General features: G+C 44.2%; 3 protein-coding genes across 15 annotated transcripts in view; 1 reads left to right on the top strand and 2 right to left on the bottom strand.

Moving 5' to 3' along the window:
• Positions 1–14,498, bottom strand: part of kif21a (kinesin family member 21A) — a 30,127-nt gene extending 15,629 nt beyond the window's left edge. For all 7 annotated transcript variants that reach the window (XM_028959063.1, XM_028959069.1, XM_028959066.1 and 4 more), the window contains exons 1-8: positions 14,346–14,498; positions 3,897–4,119; positions 2,798–2,980; positions 1,742–1,891; positions 1,529–1,660; positions 1,241–1,411; positions 793–908; positions 482–677 (exon numbers count right to left, since the gene is read on the bottom strand). In XM_028959063.1, the coding sequence (XP_028814896.1) occupies positions 482–677; positions 793–908; positions 1,241–1,411; positions 1,529–1,660; positions 1,742–1,891; positions 2,798–2,980; positions 3,897–4,119; positions 14,346–14,389 (1,215 nt within the window). In that variant the 5' untranslated portion in view covers positions 14,390–14,498. The remainder of the gene's footprint in view (positions 1–481; positions 678–792; positions 909–1,240; positions 1,412–1,528; positions 1,661–1,741; positions 1,892–2,797; positions 2,981–3,896; positions 4,120–14,345) is intronic.
• Positions 14,499–18,879: 4,381 nt separating this feature from the next.
• On the bottom strand, positions 18,880–26,185 carry slc2a13b (solute carrier family 2 member 13b). Of its 7 annotated transcripts, XM_028957997.1 has the most exons (12): positions 25,875–26,182; positions 25,378–25,453; positions 24,177–24,674; positions 23,535–23,694; positions 23,181–23,389; positions 22,921–23,032; positions 22,008–22,171; positions 21,756–21,873; positions 21,209–21,334; positions 20,984–21,102; positions 20,718–20,870; positions 18,880–20,604 (listed from the first exon to the last, which is right to left on the bottom strand). In XM_028957997.1, the coding sequence occupies exons 3-12, from the start codon at positions 24,634–24,636 to the stop codon at positions 20,390–20,392; spliced, it is 1,836 nt and encodes a 611-aa protein (XP_028813830.1). In that variant the 5' UTR covers positions 24,637–24,674; positions 25,378–25,453; positions 25,875–26,182; the 3' UTR covers positions 18,880–20,389. The 7 variants fall into 7 exon arrangements, with proteins under 7 accessions (XP_028813830.1, XP_028813823.1, XP_028813824.1 ...); XM_028957990.1 differs by lacking the exon at positions 25,378–25,453 and having other exon boundaries at positions 25,482–26,185; XM_028957991.1 differs by lacking the exon at positions 25,378–25,453 and having other exon boundaries at positions 22,921–23,029; positions 25,482–26,185.
• The window catches only part of lrrk2 (leucine-rich repeat kinase 2), a 25,827-nt gene continuing 25,159 nt past the window's right edge, over positions 25,891–26,558 (top strand). Inside the window, exon 1 of the mRNA XM_028957989.1 lies at positions 25,891–26,354. Within this exon, the coding sequence (XP_028813822.1) occupies positions 26,216–26,354 (139 nt within the window). The 5' untranslated portion in view covers positions 25,891–26,215. The remainder of the gene's footprint in view (positions 26,355–26,558) is intronic.

The following is a 26,558-nucleotide window of genomic DNA, read 5'->3' as shown; positions in this document are numbered from 1 at the left end:
ACACACACACACACAGTGACAATGGCAGACAAACAAGACCGGACCCAGAACACTGGTGCAGGCATGGAGAAAAAGGTGTGGGGGATCAGGAAGGGGCGTGGCCTGCCCCAGGACAAGCAATCGCTGGAAGCTGGGGAGTACCATCACTACACTAAACTACATCACTAAATGATGTGATATATCTGCACTTTAATGAAATAATGCTGGTATGATGCAAATTATAGATTTATTATAAAAATTGCTATTTTATATGCTGAAAATGACAAAATTGTGATGCTGAAGTACAGACGACATCTTGGGACGTCTCATAATCAAACTAAAATTACTGTATAATGGCTAATGAATGTATAATGAATATTAATTCCCACTGATCAAATGTAAAGATGCCATAAACACATCCAGTCTCACAAAGTCACACTCCCAAACCACAGCCCCACACCCTTCAGTTCGCATATACTACCTTTTTACTACCCCCACCAACCGTTCTGTACTCCATCAGCTCTATCTGCAGGCGAGCGATCTCTGTTCTCAGCGCGCTGATCTGCTGGCTGGCTTTGTCCTGGTTCACCATCACCTTGTTCTTGATGTTCCTTGCTCTGTTGGCATACTTCAGTGTGTTGAGCGTCTCCATGAAATCACGGTCTGATGGGCTGATGCAAGCAATCATCATTGTTTGGCTGAAAATGGAGATAAAGGAAAGGTGTTTGTGTTTTGCTCCTCACAAGTTACAGTAATTTGATGTTCTTCTGATCAGAATTACAAGATTTAACATTTTGTGTACTGCACACAGACCTGTTACCCCCCAGAGAGTCCTGCAGGAGGCGAGTGAGTTTGGAATCCCTGTAAGGCACATGGGTTGATCTCTTGCTCCGGTCACCCAAGGCACTGATGACATTTCCCAATGCCAGCTTACCAAAGAAACAGCAAGAAAATGTATTAGTGGCCTACCCCTTAGAGCACAATTTCACTGAAATATCAGTTCAATACCAATAATGGCCACTAGATGGCCATAGAGACAATGTGATTGCAGTGAAGCTCTGTATGGCAAGAATAAATCGACATGTATTGTACAATCCGAGAGGACCTGTGCAGTGACATATTCACACTGTCTTCCTGCAGATTACTTCTCTACAAGCCACGATGTGTATATAGTTTGATATGCTGATTATATTTATTATGATATAAGGCTGCTGGAAATGTTAATGAAGATGCTGCATCTGATGTGGCATGTGGGCCTCACCAGTCCACAGTTGATGGAAATGCCCTCTTTGGCTCTGTCTCCTGTTGCTCCAGTTCTTTTCAGACGTTCAGAACCAGCCAGGTCCACAAAGTGAAACTTTGCTGTCAAGGTCTCAAATTCCTCCATTTCAGAGGAGCCATTAGCCAGTCGGTTGTCCGTCACGTCATCTTGCTACACAACAGAAATGTACAACAGGTATGTGCTTCTTCTTCAGACGTCACCACAAACATACTGTCTCATCAACAAAGCAATCAGTGGAATTCTGCCGAAATTCAGATGGGCACACACATTGTCGTTGGCACAGACGCGCACTTGGCACAGGTGGATGGTGAAAATGGCGTGGGAGCGTGAGCTCTGGACGTTCATCTGCGTGCTGGCAGTGGTGCGGGACAGAGCCCCCAACTTCAGACACTGCATCATCTGAAACACACATACACACACTCATGCTTTCTGTGATCATGTTTGTGTGTACATTTCCAGGCAGAGCAGAAAAACACACACCTCTGCTTCAGACGATACAGTCCGTGTCGTCACTCCCACAGTATAGATGCCTCCACTGGCGTCCTCGTGTATTTTAATGTGGGATTTCTGCTTCCTGGCTTCCATATCACGGGTTGTGTCGAAGAGATCCAGCACCTCCTCATTATACAGCTATACCGCAACACAATACACACAAAGACACACACACACACAGTGTGCAGAGTTAACTTTTTTTTAAAAGGTACAAAAAAATATCATCTTTACAACAAGTCTCCAAATCTATAGGTGTAACCCCCCATCCCCACCCACCCACAAACCTTACTCCTGAGTCAACAGCTGAGGATGACACCAGTCAGAGGTTAATTTAGGAATGAGAGAAGCAAGGCCGGAGGTGAAAGGGTGCAATAAATAACACTCATACCCCAGAAATAGAGCTGTGGACCCAGGGGACCTTTCGTGGAAGTCGCACTGGGTGACCGTGTAGAGTACAGTGCTCAGCGCCGCCAATTACGCCATCCAGTCAAAACCAACAGGACAAGAAATACTGCCCGCTCTGCTGCCAATATAGCAGGTGTCTAAATTTGTGATGAAGCCTTAAATGGCTCTGATAAACATAAAGGTGTACAAATCCAAAATAATGCTGTTTTCACACTAGGTAGATTAATATATGTTAATAATATGTTGATTATATAGGCTTATTTCTAGGGGACACTGATGCGCTAACATTTTAACTGGTTTCAATACATATAAAATATATATAAAATCAATAAACCTTGTATTCTATGTTACCAAGTTCACATTTGCACACTCATCACAATTAAAGTGCCCCTGATGGAAATGGTGGTTCCATATGTATGACTGTCACGACACACAACACTCGGATCCAAGTTCAGACGACCATGAAGCTGAATAATAATAAGCCAGTTACAGCTAGGGTTCATTAATTACTAACATGCATCTATTTCAGTTGTCAATTTATTTATATTTGTTTAATACATGCAAAAAATATTTATTTCCAATTATCATTACAGCGTCATTACAAACAATTCAAAGCAGAGACCCCGAGCGCTGCAGTACCTCCAGGAACTGAGCGTTGATCTTGAACTCGGGTACAGGTCGGCCCTGTTCTGTGGCTGCCTGGCACCTCTGCTCAATGCCCTTGAAGAGGTGACTGACTGCTCGCGGGATGATGCCCAGCTCATCATCTTCGATGCTCACATCAAAGCCTGTGCCCATGGTATAAGTCTTCCCCGAACCGGTCTGTAGGAAACAACAAAGGTGGCAGAGTTCAGGAACAGCAAACTGTCCAACATTTACACATTTTTTCAAAGATGGTATAACTCTGCATGTTACCAGACAGGAATTAAACGCACTTTACCAGTTCCGAATTTTGAGATGCGTTCCATCAAAGGCTTCTAAAAGAGTGAATTTTGCCTCACATTTCATTTGATGGCTGTAATTCAGAGCAACTAACATTGTCTAATTACAGCTTGTTTATTAAGGTTTGTTACCAATATGATTTCACCACCTTCTTAACAAACATGTAATCAGGTTTATCGCCATATTGACTTAAACATTGACTTACAATATGCAATTACTTATCAATGTCAACATTCATGGTCATGAATACCTCAGTCGAAATGAAATCACAATATTTCTGACTGAAACAGCCAGATCAGCCAGCGAGGCTGGAATAAAGATGGATTAGCGTGCAGGGCGGGATGAGCTGCCGCTGGCGAGTGTCTGACGGCGAAAGCGGGGCAGATCTCAGGATATAGGTCAGCAGGGCTAAAGCAGGCCAGAGCCCGCCGCTGCACTCACCAGCTCCGTGCTGAACACTGTAATTGCAGCCTGCTGAAAGAACTGCGCAGACACTAGCTCGGTCGTTATGGCAACTGCCCGGTTCGGGTGTGGAGAGAAGGGGGAGTGGAGGAGGAAGCCGGGAGAGTCTGTAGCCTGACGGGTGGATGGGAGGGGAGGTGAAAATGAACAGCGGGATGTGACGGGGACGGCGCCAGAGGCCGGCAGGCCTGTCTACGTGCACGATGCGGCCGAGTCAGCTGCAAGAGGCGGAGGCCCGAGCCTGTGCGGCGCCACGGCCCTCAGTGGTGATCTAACCGCCTCAAACATTCGCCAATAAATCTAGGACTGTGTTGAGTCTAAAAATGCACCTCACCTGGCCGTAAGCGAAGATGGTAGCGTTATAGCCTTCAAAGCAGCCTTCGATCAGCTTCTCTGTACAGTTGGCATAGATGGCGTCCTGCTGAGAGTCCATGTCGAAGACGTAATCGTACGTGAAGGCCTTGTCTTTTCCCAGGATGACCTGGGGCTCCCCAGGGGTCACAAATGTGCAGATGTGACATCCCTCTATCTTCTCCCGGGCCAGCTGAGGACGGATCCTATCAGGGAAAAGGCAACATTGTCATCTTGATGCACAGGGGTTTAAATGTGCTGACAGACAGCAGCTGAACAGTGAAGTAATAATATTGAGTTGACATTGAGTTGGATAGAGTTGAAATCCATACTGAAACTATGTATGTAGTGTAGTTTGCTACACTACTACATGTATTTATTTCAGAATAACATCATCTTAAAACATGTAACGTGGTAGCATGTTCCTTTACATGATATGTTTATTATCACATTATTATGGTAAGTTAACTTTTAAGTTGTTTGGTCCAAATAATACTTTTCAAAATGTAAAAAAATACTAAAGCTCGGTTTGAACAGCTGACCATGTGTAACACCCTTTATTTCACCCTCTCCAGCTGTGTTTTAATAAAAAAAAAAATTCAATTTAATATCCTCCTTCAAGTGAGCACATTAATTTAGTGGTCAGAACCGCCACCTGACTGAGCCTCTGTCTGCCTCTCCTGCTGTATAACAGCTGCATTGTGAAGCTCTGGGCGCAGGGGGACAAAGCGCCGAGGAAAAATACAGTGCTTCCATTGTGTCACCGTGACACAGGAGCCCAGCACTGGAACGGTCTTGAACTGGACAGAGGAGAAGGGAGAAAGGCCGAACGACAGATCAGAGGAGAGGTGCGCAACGACTCAGGAGACCTGACAAAACCTCGCTGGTCAGAGATGTACATTCGTTTGGAGCCACTGCCAGTCGAGCCAAAATGACAGATGAACATGGGGACACAATAGCATTTCTGGCCTGGGTGGAGGTGAAGAAACCTTTCACAGAAAAAAATGGGAACAACAGAAGTTCTACCAACCATTTTATAGAACAACAATTTTTTTAAAAAGCATCATGCCGGTTTAAAGCCAACGTTCACTCACCATTATTCCAATGCCAACTTGAGAACCTCTCATCATATTTGTTCAACAAAAATATTAATCAACTTTAAAATCTATTGTTCTTTAACAGATGCTGGTTACGTGAGAGGGGTGGTAGTAGCCTAGTGGGTAACACACTCACCTATGAACCGGAAGACCCAGGTACAAACCCCACTAACTACCATTGTGTCCTTGAGCAAGACACTTAACCCCAAGTTGCTCCAGGGGGGGACTGTCCCTGTAACTACTGGTTGTAAGTCGCTCTGGTTAAGGGCGTCTGATAAATGCTGTAAATGTAAATGAGAGGGGATCAGATCATTAGTGGTGATCCTGAAAATGGATTAATGAATAATGCATGAAAGGTTTCTTTTATTTTGTTATGTCTAATTTCATTGTAAAGTGCGTAGCGTGGGAAGCTTGCAGAAAACCTGTCTCCTTCGCAAATGTTATTAACAATAAACAAATATTAATTATGAATAAATATCTACAAGATCATTTCTCTGTGATCTAAGTACTGGAATATTATTTTGTATTATTAAGTTTTGTTATTAGATGCTAACATTTTAATTATACTATATTTAACAAAAAGCTCCCAAATGTCTTTTGATTATTAAAAACATCTGTTTAAACATCTGGAGTTCATGTGGAACGAACCAAATCTGGGTCACATGAAAAGGTTTTTCGAAAAGTTCTGATATGTAATACTTCATGCCAAACGTTTCTGTGCGGCTCTGCTGCGGCTAGCACATACATTTTTGAGGGATGTGACACTCAGGGGAGATGCCATCATGCAAAATTTATATGCAGAAAGAGAACATGGGCAACCCAACTTGACAGAGCAGGTGAACAACTTGAGGGCAAAAAGAGATTTTTTTGAGTCAAGAGTCAGCATCTTTATTGTCATTCCCACATAAGTTAATTATAATGACAATAATGACCATAATTACTTTAATTTGAAAAAAATCATCTCAAATCACAGACTAGGAATGCTAGTACGATTCAGTCCATTAATCATAAAATTAGTATTTCTGTGTGTTTGCGTGTGTGTGTATTTTATATGACTGTCACAGGGGGAATTCGATGACGTACTTGCAGACATACTTTCGGCGTGGGGATAAGCCGTCGTACCGGTAGAGGACGCTGGGCGAGCGGGGCAGGAGGACCGGGGGCGCCTGGCCGGCTAGGAATGAGGAAGTAATGGACGCGCTGCAACGCAGTGGGGAGTCAGTTCGGGATCTTTGGGAAGGACCGGGGCAGAGGAGAACCGGAAGACGGCGGGTTTCAGGATGGTTCGGTATCTTTGGGAGGACGGGAGTAGGTCTTGGGCGGCCAGGAAGGTAGGGGAGCATGGAATCCCGTCTTAGCCGAGGGGTCAGGTAGGTTCAAGGTCAGGGGCAGGAAGGGGTTCCTTTCGTGGTTTCCAGGGGATCAGGCAATTCTCGAAGTCGTGGGCAGGCGAAGGTCGTATTACGGGAATCTCAATTATCGTAGGTCGTGGGTAAGAGAACTAGCGTCTCTGGCGAGTAAACTCATACAACTCATTTAACTCATACAAAGAGCGGGCGTGTCTCCTTGGTGTTACCTCCCTTTTATACTTGCCACCGCCCGCTTCCATTTCCTCTTCCGGGTTGCCATCTCCCAGGCTGGTGAGGTGCCCTCTAGCGGGCTGGAGGCGCGTTGGCCATGACAATGACATATATATTTATCGCAGCGAGGATAGAATGTTAGAATGTTTTGCCCACAACCCACAGGACTTCAATTCAGTCTGAGCCTCACAAACATGCTTATTACCAGTATCACGTTCATAGTTCATAGTTCTTCTAATCATTAAAATATGCTGCAATAATAATCGTCAGCAACACAAAAAAAAAAAAAACGATAATTTGGTGTAAAATGGTAGAAAATATTATGTACAACATGATAAAAAATGAACAAAATCATGTTGTCGCTCTCTACTCTACACTCTCTTAAAAAAGAACTGTCTGAGGATCTGAAAAAAGAATTGTTGCTCTACATAAAGATGGCCCAGACTATGAGAAGATTGCCAGGACAGGTTCGACCAGAGCAGTCGTAGCCAGCGTCATATCCACTTTTGACAGTAGACGTATGAGGGGCGCCAGCATTGGGGTCGGAGGGTCAGGCTGTAAGCACACTGCGTTAAACTGGGCTGCGTGGCTGTCGTCCCAGAAGGAAGCCTCTCCTACAGATGATTCACATGGAATTACCCATGGAAGAACATGGATTTCTGGAACCATGTCCATGTAGTCGGATGAGACCAGGAAAACAACTTGAATACTGTCTCTTTCAAACAACAATTCTCTGAAATCTAATGAACTAAATCTGAAGCCGGGAGATTGTCCAGATTTAGCCGCATCTGCTGTTTATCATTTTGCCCAATACGTGCAACTAGATTATTGACCATGATGAGGGTCCTGTAGACAAGGAGAGTTTTTATATTTTAATAAAAATAAGAGGTGACCAGCTTGCTGCCAGTCCTTGCTTTTCTACTTCCCTGCAGCATAGCGGGCCTATTTGTGGACAGAAGACCTTCTTTCCTGATGGCCCTCAGAGACCAGCAGAGTGATTTATGTGACAGTTATTGCTATGGCTAAACCAGTTTGACTGCTATAATTGTATTTAAGCTCAATCAAACAGGGGGATGTGTAATCACAAGAAATCACTTTTTAATTCACAGTTGGTTTTATCCAAAGCAACTTACAGAGAAAGACATGAATTCAAGCTTCAGGACAATGTGAGACCAAAAAGTGCTACTCCATTCAAAGGGGTTCAAAATATAAGTAGTGCAAGTTGTACACAAGCAAACTATATGATTAACATATCCTTATTAACATATCACTCCATGTAAATGGTAGTGGTCCCCTAATACTGTGTCTGAAGGTTCTCAGTCATGGTGCAGAATTACAGCCACTTTTAGCCAGTCCCACAATGAGATGTCCCCAGGACGCGCCGTTTCGCTGTGTGTACCTCTAAATGCAAATGAAGAGGAGAGAGGCAGGACGAGGAGGAGAGCAGCCTGTAGAATTTTTGGTACAAACAGGAAGTCGTGTCTGCGTTTTTCCATAAGAAAATAAACGAACCCACTGTTTCTTCAGAGTCTCCCTTGACAGAGTTAAAAAATTCATTCAAAAAACACATTTTTACATCCAATCACCAAGCAACTGCAATGCTTCACACGTTTGGAAGCTACTTTTTTAGGGTATATGATCTGGGACAAATTACAGATCTGCCGCTCTCTGAACGGCGAAGAAGAATGGTCAAAGAGCTGAGGACGTGAAGGTGGGACAGGATCTGCAGGTTTTTCAGAGACACTGTGGGAGAGACCCCTGTCCCAGAGCCACATTCCACAGTGCCATTGACGCTATGCACTGAGGCATAACAGCGAGGCTTTTCATGACCGGCCGAAAATAACACACCCTCACAGACAGTGAGTGAGTAGTGAGATGAAGAGGCATTAAAATAATAAGCAGCAGTAGCTGACACCAGTACCAGTACGCCATACTGGGACGCCTAAATGCAGTATGAGATATATTGGGGGTAAACGGACACCAGGTCAGACCCTAATGCACCATGGGATGAACCAAAATGAACAGACACTGCATCAACCCCACTGTAACTGGGATTTTTTCATACTAGCAGCTGACTAAATTCTCTTACCTTATCCTTTCAGCATCACAGTGACAACCGGCAACCAAGTGCAATGACGCAGGTCTTATTTCACATTTTAGCAATAATGCACGGGAGGGAGTGCTATACAGTGACATATCAACACGTCAAAGGTCAGGTTAAAGGGATCAAGACATTAGTGCTGATATCTCACCATAGAGGATAAAACTACTTTATCATTGAGTGCGTTTTTGATATTAGTTACCATTTTAGAAACATGGTACTGTTGCTCCTGTGGTATTATAATGTAATTTTGTATAATAATGCAGAATAATCCTGTTACTGTCCACATGCACAAAAGACCTACAGTACACTGGTTTCGCATACATATAAATAACCCATTCTATTAAAAAAAGCACACTTTTAAAGAGGTCCATGTACAAAATGGCCAGACTATTGATTTAATAAGGCTTCAATTAATGTAACTGCAGCAGATATTAAATTACAACATAGACACAGGAGGCCTTGGGGAATTTGTCGTTCAAAAAAATCCTACAAATTCCATTATTCTATATATGTTCAACATAAGCGAACGTATGAATGAGCGGTGGAATTCCCCTCTTGTTCCCACAGCACAGAATGGAAGAAATGTGTCCCCACAACACAGAAATTTGCTTGTGTATGAGAACAGACCACCTCTGTGTTTGTAAGTGTGTGATGACCTAAACACTGGCTAAATCAAACTTTGCACCCGGGATGGTGAAAAATAGGTGTTCCGGCTGCATGCGAGACCTTCGCACCTTAATCACCTGCTCCAGCATCCCTGCAGGTACCGACAGGCAAGCCGGCGCTGCAGCCGCCTAAGAACATTTATATCAAAAGGGAAGGAGGGCATGAGTTGGAGGAGCAAAATCAGCTTGTTTCAACATTGACTGAAGAGATCCTGAACGAGTCCTGTGATTATGCCAAAGTTGTCACGAGGGAGATCTTTATGATAAAAAGCTATAAATTCAGCAAAATGGCTCTAATCACTATGTTACCATGCAGCTTCCATTGACATGTGTACTGCAGATTTAAAATTTTACTGCCAAGCAGTTGGTATTTCCCTGTTTAATATATTATATACATTTATATATATTTCGGATCATCTACAGGAACACTTATCCTGAATTGCTATAGGAAACCTCTCATTAGTCCTGATTGTGGGGTTAGAAATGAGTGGTGGAAGATAACAGGGGCTGAATAGCAGGCATGGTTTCAGTCTCTTTCAGAGGTAAAAGGTCATGAAATAGAACTCCATGTCAATTACTGAAAAATAGGGCCAGTCAGGGGACAGTCACACATTTTTTGCACTTTGTGGGACAGTCGTCCATCGAGGACACATGCAGTACAGTACACTCAGTATGATCCGCTATAATCTCATAATCTTATAAATTCTTAGACCTGAGGCAGCAGCATGAGGTAAATGTCATGCTGTCAGGAATGTAGAAATGGCATATTAAAAACAACACAACTTAATTTACATTATTTTAAATTGAATTACTGGATAATCTGCTGACCCCTAGGACACACCATATTTTACTGGAAAAGTACTGGAAAAAATTGGTTTATTAGTTTAGTACATTTATTATACATATTATTTAAAACATTTTTACTGCTGCATGTTTTACTAGAATTCATCGAATCGTTTGATGAATGCACCTTCAGATAAAATGTATTTATTCATAGATGAGGGGTTGGTAAAGCAGAAGAGCTCTTCATAAATCACTTAATGTTATCAGATACATCAGCCGATAAGAGGAAATAGCCCAAGGCTATGAATTTGTGCTACATGCACAGACCTGTTATCCGTGCATTAAACCACATGAAAGTCCCAACCTGCCTAAATATGTATTTAGGCATTAAAGATGCCAGATTATGTATCACATTTGCGTAATTCAGTAGTCAGGCCAGTCAGTGAGCCATTGTCAACTAGAGGTGATAAGGGTGTTAGGGTGGTAGTAGCCTAATGGCTACTAGTAGTGAACCAGAAGACCCAGGTTCAAATCCCATGTACTAGCATTGTGTCCCTGAGCAAGACACTTAACCCTAAATTGATCCATGGGGACTGACTGGATAATGGTGCCTGGTAAATGTCATAAATGTAAATAAAGCGTAGTGGTTTTGCTGTTGGGAGACCAGGGTATCATTAAATATAACATAACTAATTTAAATCAGCATGAGACAATCAATCAGGCACATGGAACTCAAACTCAAGAGACGAACATTAAAATGACCCTATTCTATCCCTCATTTTACTGACTAAAATGTGAATTTTTACATGTAAATATGATATTACTTATGGCTTGGAATTTGTCTGCCTCCCTAATCACAATTTCATATAAAATATAAATATTTTAATTTTAAAACAAATTCAGCACGTAATTTATGGAAAAAACTAAGGAAACATTGTTGTGAAAATCACTCTGGGTCGAGCATATCACCATGAGTCTCTGACATCACCCAAAAATCTAATTCAGGCATCCAATACCAATGATAATCTATAGTGATGCTACTGGAATATGAACAAGAAAATATTTTGTCATTCTGGCAAAGTAGCTATCTTCATCATACCATTTCAACACCAAACCACTGGAAGAAATTTCTCTCTAAGGGCAAACCCGCTGTCAAGCAGATCCAAGAATCTCCCGAAATCACAGTTCTGCAGGACAGCAAAAACAGCGTGGGAGGAAATCGCTTTTTCCATTCTCTCCACGAAAGAAGTGCACTGCGGACTTCCGATGCAATCGAAGGCTTCGCTTGGTTTTTAACAGATGATTTTGTAGTTGATACTTATCTCGAATAGAACAGTTACGTGCAATAGATGTAATTCCCTTACGTATTCTTTTAAAATCAACACATTAGCCAGAAAAAAAAAATACGATACAAATTACCCAGATTTTTAACACTGCCCAGCTTTTCAGACAGTTTTCTTAGTTCACTCTTCGCACCCCAAAATCAGTACAGACACAAAGGGGGCACAGGACTGTATGAGGAAACAAGAAATGGAGGAATCGGTCACTGATGGTGACACCAAGGCACCATTTTGTGCCCATCGGCCACCGCTTGATCACATTATCCAGAAGGTGCTGACTCATGCTTGGGTGTCGTCGCCGCGCCCTGTCACAGCAGCTAAAGAGCGCCATAGCAAAAAAGCTCCCGCCCAAAGGAGCCTGAGGGACCTGTCCATCAACAGCACTGACGCACAGGGACGGAAAACCCTAACCAGCGGGTTCCACCACTTCGACAAAGTAAAATTGGAAGGGACGGAGCAGCAGCAGCAGGCCATCATTTTCAGCAAGAACGAGAATTGGGGGGGAAGCTATTTCTATTTAAAGGCTCAAAGTGCAAAATGAAAATGTAGGCGTGTTTGCCACAAACATAGGAAGCACACAATTTACTGCCGAGGCACTGCAGAAAATAAAAGACAGACGGTGGCGGGACATTCCGTCCCCAACCAATACAATACAAGAAAGAAGCGGACAAAGAACCTTTACAAAAGACTCTGTTGCATTGCTACTGGAGGCTTTAATGATTAAGGGTGAACAAGAGAAATAAATTGCAGGAATTCGACTCGTTTTAAAGAACGAAACAAACAGTCCTGTCACCGATGGACAGCTAAATGCACACCCGTCCTGCGGGTGCAAACAGAAGAAGGTGCTTAAGTAGGGGCCACTGAGGTGCCACTGAGCAAAGCACCGTCCCCACACACTGCTCCCCGGGCGCCTGTCATGGCTGCCCACTGCTCACTCAGGGTGATGGGATAAATGCAGAGGACAAATTTCACTGTGTGCACCGTGTGCTGTGCTGCTGTGTATCACATGTGACAATCACTTCGCTTCATTCATTCATTCATTCATTCTAGTGCAAGAGCTCAACAGATTGTAAGCATCCACCATCCTACTTCTCCAATAAATAACACAATCCGTGCAGTTTCTACTGTAGTCAACTGGAAGTCCACGGCACAACATGCCACAGCTCCGAGCGAGAAGCGGACGGGCCCGCTCCGTCATCAGATTTACGGCGGGGCGGAAGCCAGCGAGGATCGGGCCTGATTGACACACTCCGCACAGAAGGACAGCGCGCCCACCGATTAGCAGCGCGTGAGCGCATCACGGTGACAAGCAGAGGCACAGGCCAGTTCATCCGGCGATCTGGAGAGGGCGGGCGAGCTGCATCATCTCACCCATTCAAAATGGCCCGGTTCGAGTCGGGAGCGTGTTCGAGTAGTCGTGGCCACGGCATGTCACTCTACTGTACTTACTTACTAGGTAAGCTGCCGTTGCTGTGTCATGACTGAAGACAGGTTACGGTGGCCAGTGTTTACCGGTTACCAAGCAGGATGCTTGTGTGGTTTTTGGTAGCGCCTGTGGTCCCATTTTGATGTCCACCGATCGATCCGTGATTCGGACCTTCTGCTCCACTTGCTTTTTGATGCATTGGCAGGAGTGGGTCTAAATTGTCCAGAATGAGAGCGGTCAACCAACCTCACTGGCTCGTCACGTGTAAAGATTGCCTTAAAAAAAAAACTTTTTAAAACACAAATAAAATAGAACAAAAAAAAGGTTCAAGGGGATTTTGGCTTCTCCTCACCAAGATACTGATGACCAAGCAGTCCATTATCTAGTATTCAATACATTGCAAGTTATGACATTCTCGATGTTATAATCCACTGAAAATGCCAAAGTACCTGTTTTCTTAAAAAAAAAAACAAAAAAACAAAACAAAAGCGCAGTGAATGAACAATGCCTCAGATAAAGGGACTTTCTGGAGAAAGCTCGTCTTTCATCGATCAACCGTCGACGCTGGAATCGAGCCCCTGACACATTAGCCCACATCCAGGCACAGGTCCAACGTGAGGGGGTCCACGGGGTGATGTGGGGGCAACTATCGTATCTGACAGCGCGGAGAAGCGATGGCATCATCGATGATATCATCGATGATATCACCGATTGTTGCGCCGCTGACTCAGCATTGGGCCAGCTCCGCTGCAGGCTCGCATCTAAACGCGCAATAATCAACAATGGTCACGACGATTCGATTAAAGCTTTGGTACGTCCCCAGACCACCCCGTGCGAGGCGTTTTATCTTTCCTCTCTTCGTATTCCACGGATGCTCGCACTTGCCGGGAATGACGATGCGGCGTCGCCACCAGAATCTCAGGCCCCCGCCCACCCCACGCCGGGCACAAGTGGGGCTTACGGGAGATGTTATTTCATGAAGGGAAGCCTGGCCTTGCATAAAGCCCGAACTGCACATTATACGCACTTTGCACGTCATGTTTCAGCGGCCTTTAGAAGGCGTGAGTAAGGGACCGTCATTAAAGTGCATTAGAGGTCTGATTCAACGCCATAAACCCGCATACTGTTTTTTTGCACCCGATCTTATAAAACCATACACATTAGAATCGCGCTTGAGGATCTCTTTAAAAATCACCTCAATGTAAAGAAACTGTACAAGACGCCCGGCATTTCATCTATTACTCGACCTCTGCGTCGTCTGACAGCGACAACAGTAGAAGTAATTGTTTCGTAGTTTTTATTATCGTTTCGTGACATTGAGGCAGCATCTACGGCGGTCATGCGCAGTGGCGTCGGCAGGTACAGCCTCCGCCGCCCCGGGAACGTCGCGGCGACGCAGCATCGCCCCCCTCGCGCACGACGCGACCCGCGACCCACCTGACAGCCACGCGCACCGAGCTCTCGTCCTGTCCCGCCGACATGACTCCGGCGTGGGGCGACGGCTCAAAATCCAAGTCGCCCCCTCGTCGTCCCCTCGGCCATGGCTCCCGCTCGGGGCCGCGCCAGCCGTCGTCTCGCGTGCCCGGTCCGCGGAGCCGCAATGCATCAGCAAGCCCCGCCCTCCCCGCCCTCTCCGCCCGGAGTAGACGGGTCAGAATCACAATGTATGGGCCCACAGTGTGCACGAATGGTGCAAAGTTTATGAGAATGTATACAGCTTTTGTACAATACCCATGATGGTCTCATTGAACACAATATCTTGCTTGCATTTTTTTTTTTTTTTTTACAATTTTTTAAAACCTTTTATTCTATAAAGTATGAATAGCCAAATCAGAGTGGTTAAGGATGCATTGCTGCACTGCTGTAACTATGCAAGTGACAAATAAAAACCTTGAATCACACAATATGTGTCCACCTTAACGCACGTATTATACAAAACAACTTCGTGATGATGAAAGATGAAATGGTGGTCGTGAAAGACCTGTAATGAAGCATGCAAGGCGTGAGTAAGTACGAGTATCCATCCTTTCATCAAATATATGTTCCAATTGTTGTTGTTGTTGCAATTGATGTGGTTTTTAGAAAGATCTGTGTTGGCAAGTTGTAGGTAAAAGAAATCACTTGCGCACTCGTGTGGTCATGTGGCGGTATTACTTTACTTTACTTTACTTTACTTTACTTTACTTTATTTAGCAAAGCGACTTACAAGAGGAAGAAATCAGCAATTCTCGTTCGATTTCTATAGAATATTGAGTTTACAAACTAAGAGCCCTGATAAGGCTCAACTTGTCAGCGAAGAGCATGCTCAGAGATTGTTAGGTGCTAGACGAAGAAAAAATTATAATGTATTTATACATTTTTGTATTGTTTGTGCAATGTGTACGCATGTGCGTGTGTAAGTGTTAGATTTGTCTGTAATATTTTTTGAATAAGAGGGTTTTCACCTGCTTCTTAAAAGTGGTGATAGTCTCGGCTAGTCGTGTGGAGGAGGGCAGGTTGTTCCACCCGCCAGGGACAACAACGGAGAACAGAGATGATTGGAATCGGAGACCCCGTGAAGAAGGAATTTTTAGTCTCCTTTCGTTTGCCGATCTGAGAGAGCGTGCAGGAGTGTAGCTAGGTAGTAGTGTGTTGATGTAGGAGGTAGTATTGTAGCTTCTGTGCAGGGGTGTAGCTAGGTAGTAGTGTGTTGATGTAGGAGGTAGTATTGTAGCTTCTGTGCAGGGGTGTAGCTAGGTAGTATTGTGTTGATGTAGGAGGTAGTATTGTAGCTTCTGTGCAGGAGTGTAGCTAGGTAGTAGTGTGTTGATGTAGGAGGTAGTATTGTAGCTTCTGTGCAGGGGTGTAGCTAGGTAGTAGTGTGTTGATGTAGGAGGTAGTATTGTAGCTTCTGTGCAGGAGTGTAGCTAGGTAGTAGTGTGTTGATGTAGGAGGTAGTATTGTAGCTTCTGTGCAGGGGTGTAGCTAGGTAGTAGTGTGTTGATGTAGGAGGTAGTATTGTAGCTTCTGTGCAGGGGTGTAGCTAGGTAGTAGTGTGTTGATGTAGGAGGTAGTATTGTAGCTTCTGTGCAGGAGTGTAGCTAGGTAGTAGTGTGTTTATGTAGGAGGTAGTATTGTAGCTTCTGTGCAGGGGTGTAGCTAGGTAGTAGTGTGTTGATGTAGGAGGTAGTATTGTAGCTTCTGTGCAGGGGTGTAGCTAGGTAGTATTGTGTTGATGTAGGAGGTAGTATTGTAGCTTCTGTGCAGGGGTGTAGCTAGGTAGTAGTGTGTTGATGTAGGAGGTAGTATTGTAGCTTCTGTGCAGGGGTGTAGCTAGGTAGTATTGTGTTGATGTAGGAGGTAGTATTGTAGCTTCTGTGCAGGGGTGTAGCTAGGTAGTATTGTGTTGATGTAGGAGGTAGTATTGTAGCTTCTGTGCAGGGGTGTAGCTAGGTAGTATTGTGTTGATGTAGGAGGTAGTATTGTAGCTTCTGTGCAGGGGTGTAGCTAGGTAGTATTGTGTTGATGTAGGAGGTAGTATTGTAGCTTCTGTGCAGGGGTGTAGCTAGGTAGTATTGTGTTGATGTAGGAGGTAGTATTGTAGCTTCTGTGCAGGGGTGTAGCTAGGTAGTATTGTGTTGATGTAGGAGGTAGTATTGTAGCTTCTGTGCAGGAGTGTAGCTAGGTAGTAGTGTGTTTATGTAGGAGGTAGTATTGTAGCTTCTGTGCAGGGGTGTAGCTAGGTAGTATTGTGTTGATGTAGGAGGTAGTATTGTAGCTTCTGTGCAGGGGTGTAGCTAGGTAGTATTGTGTTGATGTAGGAGGTAGTATTGTAGCTTCTGTGCAGGAGTGTAGCTAGGTAGTATTGTGTTGATGTAGGAGGTAGTATTGTAGCTTCTGTGCAGGAGTGTAGCTAGGTAGTATTGTGTTGATGTAGGAGGTAGTATTGTAGCTTCTGTGCAGGAGTGTAGCTAGGTAGTAGTGTATTGATGTAGGAGGGCGCAGTTCCATTTACAGCCATGTAGGCAGCATCAAGGATTTGAACTCAATGCGAGCAGCTACCGGGAGCCAGTGGAGGGAGGTGAGAAGAGGTGTAACATGGGTGTATTTTGGCTGATTGAAGATGAGGCGGGCTGCCATATTTTGGATCATCTGGAGTGGTTTTATGGTGACTGCAGAGGCTCCAGCCAGGAGAGAGTTACAATAGTCGAGTTTGGAGATGACCATTGCCTGGACGAGGAGCTGCGTAGCCTGTTGCGAGAGAAAAGGCCGAATCTTGCGAATGTTGTAGAGAGTGAACCTGCAGGATCTGGAGATCGCAGCAACGTGATGGTTCAGACTCAGTTTGTCATCTATCCAAACTCCAAGGCTTTTTGCAGATGCCGTAGGTGTTAACAGTAGCGAGCCAATTTGAATTGAAAGGTTTTGCTGAGGGGAATTGTTGCCCGGAAAGATCAGAATCTCGGTTTTGGATAGGTTGAGTTGGAGGTGTCGCTCAGACATCCATGCCGATATGTCTGAGAGGCAGGCCGAAATTTTTGTTGCTATAGTAGCATCTTCTGGTGGGAATGACAGATAGAGCTGGGTGTCATCAGCATAAGAGTATTACAGGTTTCCCTTGGTGGTTGGAGGCCGACGATGAAATCACTTTCAAAGAAGTGGAGTTCATAAAGAACACGCACGTGTACATAGATTGGTTCATAATTCATTGTGACAGCATTTCATTCCACAGCTGTGGCCAGACACATTATGTCCATCCGCCCAATTTTTTTGTAAAATATGGCACAGGGTGTCTTTCCTTGCGGGTTCCTGTAATCATTTTATTCAAACAGTAAATTAATATTTCAGAATGAATGTCTCTCAGTGGTGACTTTGTCGTTATAGTTACACAACTTAAACAGTCTCTCTCTCTCTCTCTCTCTCTCTCTCTCTCTATATATATATATATATATATATACATACACACACACACACACACATACAGTACACATACACAAAATTTTGTGTCATTCAATGTGTTTTCTTTATTTTCATTGGCAGGTTCTCACCGAAGGCATCAAAACTATGAATGAACTCATGTGGAGTTGTGAACTTGTGATTACTGCTTTGCACACTTTTTGTCATTCTCTCGATGAGCTTCAAGAGGTCGTCACCTGAAATGGTTTTCCAACAGTTCAACACCAGAGGTGTTTAGCACTTGTTGGCCCCTTTGTCTTCACTCTGCGGTCCAACTCACCCCAAACCATCTGGACTGGGTTCAGGTCCGGTGACTGTGGAGGCCAGGTCTCCACTTTTTGTTAAGTACAAAACTCCACGTGTGTTCATTCAAAGTTTTGATGCCTTCAGTGAGACACTACCAACGTAAATGGTCATGAAAAAAAAGAAAACACATTGAATGAGAAGGTGTGTCCAAACTTTTGGCCTGTACTGTATACAGTTTAGTGAAGTGATTAGTTGGCACATGCGACACAGCACAGCACCCAGTGCACACAGTGTAATGTGTCCTCTGCTTTTAACCCATCACCCTTGGTGGGGAGCCAAGAAAAGCGCCCACTGAAAGTAGTGTGTGTGGACGGTACTTTGCTCAGTGGCACTTTGGTGGTTTGGATTCGAATTCCGATTACGGGTCTGTGCCCTTACCCGCTGGGCCACTACTGCGCCAAGAAAGGAGCCTGTTATTGCCTGGTATCTAACCAAGGACCTTTCACATGACAGAAACTTTGACCTGAGTGTACATGTTATCTTATTGCAGGAAAATCCAGGTAAATTTACAAGAATCGTCTGCACACCCACTGATTGTAATGATGCTGTTTTAATTGTTGCTGGGGCCGGATATGTTTCAGTACATGACAATGGTACAATAACCTAAAGAATGAGGAAGTGAATGGACAGTGGTGGACCTTCAGAGCCATTGCTTGCATGTCCTCTCAAGGATCATAGTAATATTTTCACTCACTCACTCCTAGATGATGTAGCTAATGCACACTGACACTTATGCAAAAATGTACATTTATTAAAATACTTTTTTTGTCCTAAAAATAGGACAAAACACACATACAAAACACAACGTGCCCTTACAATCATTTTTTACTGGCAGTGTTCTGAAATCAAATGTTATATTCGTGGTTAGCATGATTTCAGTACAAATATGAATGAAGCCTGGATGTACAATTGTGTGCAGATATTCAGAGGTTCACTGTACATTTTAAAAAACATTTTCTAGGAAATCCCATAATGCTCTGGGCCTTTCCTGGATTACGCAAGAGCAAGGAAAGGTAAGAACCACGCCTTGTACAGTAAATATGCTTTTCCCTTCAACCGCATTTTGTTCAACATAGTGTCAAATCCTTCTGCGTAGTAAAGTATAGCTTTTCACAAAACCTTGTACAGAGATCTGATCTTGTTCCGGCTGATCCATACCTCTTCATTAGAACGCTAGTCACTGCAGCTTCGGTTGTCATCTGTCAAATGGAAAAGTGCAAAGCTGTGCCCAGTGAGGTTCCCCAACATAAACTTTAGTTGTGCATGAAGGAAAAAAAAAAAAAAAAGAGAGACAGAAATGGCGTTTTTTCCCCCCATCCGAACGATTGCTATATTACTACAACTGAAGAAGACAATAGAGTGAAAATGGGTCCTTATTGATTAGGCTTGAAAAATGAGCTAGCATTAGGTTTTCTGAAAGGTGGCTCTGACACTAATGATTATATTGAATATTGCCCATATCTACTGTTATGTGTGCAATGTCATTGCCTGGTTTCAGAGTGAAAAATTCAACACCCTTCCGTCACATCAAATGTAAAAATGTAAAATGGGTAGGACATGATTGTCATCCTGCCACAAACACCATTATGTGATCTTGATTGATGGTGGGAATTTAAACATTGCAGGTCTCAGGTGTGACAGTGCACACTTATGCAATAATGCACACCACCATATGAATACTATTACACTATATCTGCGGTTACAGGGTTGAGGATATAACAGTGCATTATTGTGTTTACAACACAGAGGATGCCAAGGCTGTGCCATGTTGCAACAGTAAATGGAATACCGCTGAGGGATATTGTCACTCTGAGACAATTTCTCTCAATCAGTCCTTTGTAACAACCAATTGCAGTATAACTGTTAGACAGAAAAAGAAAAAAAAAAACAGCACACTGATCAGACCTTCATCCTAACAAATTATTTCCCATGTAATCACAGTGTTTTCCAGAGAATTGGGAAGTATTTATTCGTTTGGTTTTATTCACCTACTCTAAGTTGACAACTATTGTAATAAAATCACGTATAATCTCAAATTCCTACCATCTATCTGTCAGTAAGAATTTTCACCAGTTTTTGAAATCGAACGGAAGCAATATGCTGACAACAAGCCACCTGTCTTTCTGGAATGTAATCGCTTTGGTGTCGCCCAAATCTTCAGATCAGTAACTTTGCTGACCCCACAGAAGACGAAGAGAGACAGTGGGAGGGACTGGGGACTTCTACCTTCCTCCCTAAGTCTACTCGTCATCAGAAGCATCAGCATCAGAGGCGATGTTGCCTCCATTTACCCTGGTGTACTGCGCGTGTCCTGTGCCTTGGTTCCCGCAGATGCACAGGCGACTCTCAAACAGAGACTCGATCTCCTCCAGCCGCCTGCCTTTTGTCTCCGGGAGGCAGCTGAAGATGAATATTAAGCCCAGCAGGGCTAGTCCAGAGTAGAGGAAAAAGGCTCCTGAGACAAAAGCAAAGGAGACATGAATTAATGTTATTAATGTTACTGAAGATGAACCACATGTAAATATGTTACAAGGTGTTCAGATCATTATCATTCACAACAGCGTGTACCATAATAGGTGAGATACTCAGCCACGTGCAAGAAGGTTAGAGACACCAGGACGTTGAAGATCCAGTTGACTCCGGCTGAGCAGGCATTTCCTGTGCTTCTCGCCCATAAGGGGTAGATCTCAGAGTTCACAGTCCATGGCATGGGACCCATACCTAAGACATGGAGAGCCCAAAACCACATTCAGCATGTGGCCAGATCATATGTGAAAATGAAAGTGTGAAGGAAACCTGATTATGGGGAAATTCTGGAAGCTTGTAGCTCCTACCTGGAGCGAAGAAAGCCAGGTAAAGAATGAGACCAAACAGGACAAGCCATGAATATGATGTGGGGCAATAGTTGTAGGCCCAAAACATCCCAGAATTCTGCTGGGTGACATTGGAACAACTAAGAAGTGAAAAGCCAAGGACACCAAATCAGTAAGACAATTTAATTAACTAAATTATGAATATAGATAGAAAATCCAGTGGCATTTATCATCGGAGCACCTCACCTGCCCCAGACCGCCACTTCAGTGTTGGCTGGATTGACAGGAACGCAGGACGAGTCGAATACAGTGGTGCTGTTCTCATAATAGCAGAAACCACAGCCTGGGTCCAGCATGCAGGGCTCACAGAAACTGAAACGAAGCAGTGGGTGGATTGCAATCAATTCAATTTATATTTAATGTTTCTCAACACCTGACACAAAAACATTTAATTAACATTAACAACACTGACTAAACAAATGTAATTAATCATTCCCCCCTAATATTTTAGTATTACCGTAACATAAATAAACCCAACCTGCTATCAGTAGCATTATAGTAAAGTAAAAAAATTAGACAGCTTTTTTTCTTTTAAAGTAAAAACGGAAAATAAATTAAGTAAAAAAAATTATATTCATGAGCAGAAACTAGACAGCTTAGTTTAAAAAAGCAAAATCATATATTTTTTAACTACTGTACTGAAAAAAAAAAGTCACATGAGAAATCATTAAAATGGTCTATGCAATTATAAAATTACAATACAGCATAAAATATATGTTCCCAGTGCCCTTACTTGTACTGTGTACAGGTTGCGTTAATTGATGGATCAGTGGGGTGAAAGGTCACTGCCGGGGAAGCCTGGGCAGACAGCAGGAATGCGATAGCCAAGACTGCTAAACTCAGAGCGGTACCTACACATTTCAGCACACCAACAATAAAAGCACGCATTCATTAGAAGCACTTAATTCAGTCTACTAAATTTGTTCAAAATTCCCAAGCATTGTTGATCTTTCTCTGGACAGACTGAGTGCTCGGTTTAACTCACCGATGATGCTGCCCAGTGTTAGCTTTCTGCGGCCAACGCGCTCAACCAGCCACACCCCCACCAGGGTGAAAAGGAAATTGGTGCCAGCAGTGCCTGCTGCCAACCAGATGGCCATCTTATCATCCCGCACTCCTGCCATCTGCAGTATAGTAGCACTGTAGTACCTGATAAGGAATCAGAGTGGCTCGTGTAATTGCTTAGTATCACAATCTGAAACTGCGTAAGATGGTAATTGGAAATTATATGCGCATTACGCCGCACCTTGTTTATTGCAGGCATGAATCGGAATGAGCTTTTTAACAGATATTTTACAATAAATATCATATCTTTAAAAGGTACAATGTGTAAAATTTGGGCCCCTGGCTAATTTACTCTCTATCAAACAGGGGGCTGTGCATAGCAAGGCTTCAAAATCAATGAAAAGATTATAAAATATGCCCCCTGGGGATCATTACTTCATCACCCTTTCAGGTGGAGACACAAAAGTGTAGACAGTTACTCACTGTCTCTTTGGGTAAAGTGATAAAGTGAACAGCCAACAAAAAAGTGAAAGTGAAGTGATTGTCATTGTGATTCACAGCACAGCACACGGTGACAACCAAATGTGTCGTCTGCTTTTAACCATCACCCTTGGTGAGCAGTGGGCAGCCATGACAGGCTTTGCTCAGTGGCACCTTGGCGGATCGGGATTCGAACCGGCAACCTTCTGATTACAGGGCTGCTTCCTTAACCGCTAGGCCACCACTGCCCATGACATCAGGGTACTCCACTGCGAGCAAGTTTGCATACTAAATTCAGTAAATGCCCCATCAAAGTTCCAGCACAGTTTGCTAATAACTGAATAATATGTAGAATGCAGTAGCGATCTCCAGTGGTCTTGCACTGACTCATGATCATAAAGACGGGTGCCTACATGACAGTGTTGATCCCTGAAAGCTGCTGGAACATTTGAAGGCCACATCCTACAATCAGGGCACGCCTGGCTGGAGGATTCGTCAGAATGCGCCATATAACTGGGCCACCTGCTGGACAAGACAGTAACACTTTAATGGTCACATTACAAATCATATATCCGGCACAACTCATAGTCATGAACTGTAGTACCTGGACAAATGGACGAACCTGACCGCGGCATAAATTACACTATCTATGTCTTCTATATTTGCAGCTCACCTCCTCCTGACTCCCTCATTTCCTCCTCAATGCTAGTCTTGATGGTGTCATATTCCTCATCCACGTTGTCAGTGCAGCGGATCTGTTTCAGGACACTCTGAGCTTTCTGGGTGTGGCCTTTCTGAAGGAGCCAACGAGGACTTTCGGGCAGAAAAAGAAAGCCCACGAACTGAAGCACAGCTGGAATCACAGAAAGGCCCAGCATATACCTTCAGACAGGTAAGAAGAAGAAAGCATTAATGCAACATACCAACCAACTTGTCTTTTATGCAAAATTGCTACTCCACAGTAATTACTAATCATACATACAATATTACTAATCGCAGTAAACATGGGGAATGAGTGGTAACTCACCTCCATCCGTTGTGCTTCAGGTAGCTGAACGCTCCATCAACGAGACTGGCGACGACCTGGCCACCCGTGATGAAAAGCGTGTTGATGGTGACGAGCTGCCCTCTCAGGTGAGAAGGAGAAACCTCTGCTATGTATACTGTAACTGTCATAGATGTTATACCTTTGGGGGGAAGAAATTGTATTAGGAAAATATTTAAATGAATGCATATGATTTATGCTCACCGGCCACTTCCTTACGTATGTTCAGTTATTGTACAGTTTATGACTGATTTCATTTTGTGTACTCAGCATTCCCTTCATTGTTCGGTCTGTATTCATGGGACAGCTGCAGGATTTACATTTTTAAATGCTGGACACTGACTCTGCTATGTCAGGAATCGCACCAGAAACTGAACATCGATGAAGGGGGTAACGGATGGCTGACAAACTGTGCACAGTGGTAGATGGGCTATAGCCTGGAGCTGGACTCCTGGAACAGTGTTTTTAGAACATGCAATTCCCTAAATGTTTTGATGCCTTCAGTGAGAATCTACCAACGTAAATGGTCATGAAAATAAAGAAAACACATTGAATGAGAAGGTGTGTCCAAACGTTTGGCCTCTACTGTATACAAGTTAAAATTTTCATTTGAGAAAAACTTACCAATCCCAAGTCCAACAGTAAGTCTCCCGAAAAGAAGGACCTCTTTGTTGGGTCCCCAGGCCAACACTACACCACCGAGGGAGAAAACCAGACTGGCCAGTAAGATGCATATCCGCCTGCCGAAGACACCGTTCAGGTATCCCCCAGCCAGGGCCGACAGTGCTGCAGCCCCAACTGTGCTGGAGACTAGTAGCTCTTGCCAAAACGCATTCAGGTTCATCTCCTTTTTGAGCAAAATCATTGCCCCTGACACCACCCCAGTGTCATAGCCAAACAAAAACCCACCAAGAGCAGAAAAGGAGGCCAGGACATAGATGAAGCAGGGGGTGTCTGGAGAGTTTTTGTGGGGGCCCGGGTCCCTTTTAGGGGCAAAGGCCGCAGCTCCACTGCTTCCGATCCCCGAACTGGTGGAAACCCTGACCAGGGACCGATCGTCTCTTAATTTCCTCCTCTCCCCCATTGATCGTCTCAGGTCCAACAGAGTAAATTCATCCTCACCTGCTTTATGGAACACAGAAGTCAGCATCAGTAACTAGCTGCTGGAATACATGTCTGCCAAAAAAGCGAAAGTTGACCATAAGAACATTCCCTCGGTCTGATGATGCTTTCTGTCTCGCATTTACATTCACATTAGATACGCCGCCTTAAATCATATGTATATGTTCACAGTACACAGCACATTGTGTACACATACATTCATTTATCAATTTAGTTTATTTTTATGTGGAGTACGCTCGAACGAACGGAGGTAGATGATCACGGGTGGTAGTAGCCTAGTGGATAACACACTCGCCTGTGAACCAGAAGACCCGGGTTCGAATCCCACTAACTACCATTGTGTCCCTGAGCAAGACACTTAACCCTAAGTCTCTCCAGGGAAACTGTCCCTGTAACTACTGATTGTAAGTCGCTCTGGATAAGGGCGTCTGATAAATGCTGTAAATGTAAATGTAAATCATAGGGACGATGGGACAGTCCTGCGCAGTTCTGTTCTGGGTCAGATTAGTGTTGGGGTTTGGGACATTCGTATATTATCCCGTTTACATACAACTGTAGTCTAGATATAAAACTGTGTAATTTCTAAAATCCAAAAGGGGGGAGGCAACACATTATCCCGCGACGACTATTCTAAGCCAATTCCAAACTCGCGTGAAAATCCCGCTGACTTGGCAACCCTCGGCTGATGACGTAATATTGGTACCTCATCGACGCGGAAGTGCTTTGTTTATCCCGGAGCGGTCATGAGATCCTTCAGTCACCAGTGATGTTAATCTTTACTACAACAGAAAAAAACCCCCAGCTCACCTGTGCGCCCAACAGCCACGACAAAGAAACTGGCCCTGTTTGAACTCCGAACGAAATAAATATCAGAAAAGAAATCAAATAAAATATCGTGTGACTGAGAGCAACATCGAGACATGTTATTTCATTGTATAAGTGTACCTATTGATTTGTATTCTTTTTATTAATAATAGTGACAATAATTACAAGTAATGTGCGTGTCGATGAATTGTTTGCATTGTAATGAAGGCGGATGGTACACAAACTAAACTACTTTCTACATATCTGACTATTTAAACCTCTCTATGTTTCTTTTAAAAAAGTATGCAATGATCATTTAAAAAAAAAACTTATCTACATTATCCAAGAGACAACCAACACACACGCGGCGCGTAATCGCCTTCACTTCAATAGTACCTCGGACCGCAGCCGTCGTGGGCGCCCCGGTTCCCCGCAGAGACTCGGGCGCGCCGCCCCGCCGACCAGGAAGTCTCCGTCTCACGGCCACGAGTCATATGATTTCTCCTGCCAGGAGTCCCGACTCGCCCGACGACTCGGGCACACGCCGCGGCCCCGGATCGGGCGGACGGGCGGGGTGGGACGCGCCGCAGGAAGGGCTCCGTCGCCGCGAGAGAAGCAGGCGTCATGTCGCTTTGTACAGAACTGATTTATAAATATATATATTTTTTGAGGTGCATTGCGGCGACTCGTTCGCGCGATGCTGAACTTTCACTTGCGTGAACGCTCGCTGGGGGTCCATGGCGAGTAGAGGGGAGCTGGAGGAGCAGCTGAGGAAGCTCCTCGTTCGGCTGAGCAACCTGCAGGAGGGCAAGCAGCTGGGCACGATGGTGCAGATCGTGCAGGACCTCCTGTACCTGGCCCACGCCGACGGCTGCGGTAAGAACCGTGGAGGAACAGGGGACAGGATGTCACGAAGTGCAGGTGACAAGCGAGAATGGCAAAAAGTTGCCTATGTCTGTGCCAAAAACCCAGCACAGTATTCCTGAGGGAACACTGCACATGCGCCCTGTCCATTCCACGCTGGCCCGACCATGTTAAATATAGCCTGGGGTATATTTAGTCTTCCGAAACATTGAATGA

Source organism: Denticeps clupeoides, chromosome 17 (assembly GCF_900700375.1).
Source record: "Denticeps clupeoides chromosome 17, fDenClu1.1, whole genome shotgun sequence".
NCBI lineage: Eukaryota > Metazoa > Chordata > Actinopteri > Clupeiformes > Denticipitidae > Denticeps > Denticeps clupeoides.
Note: the sequence above shows the minus strand (reverse complement) of the source record. Positions and strands in the feature narration are given on the sequence as shown.

Excerpts from the sequence above, each read along its gene's own strand:
- slc2a13b (XM_028957990.1), bottom strand. The coding sequence starts at position 25,596 with ATGTCTCGATGTTGCTCTCAGTCACACGATATTTTATTTGATTTCTTT. Across the intron at positions 23,033-23,180 it reads AATGAGGGAGTCAGGAGGAG|CAGGTGGCCCAGTTATATGG; the intron begins GTGAGCTGCAAA and ends TGTCTTGTCCAG. Across the intron at positions 20,605-20,717 it reads TGAGTATCTCACCTATTATG|GAGCCTTTTTCCTCTACTCT; the intron begins GTACACGCTGTT and ends CTTTTGTCTCAG.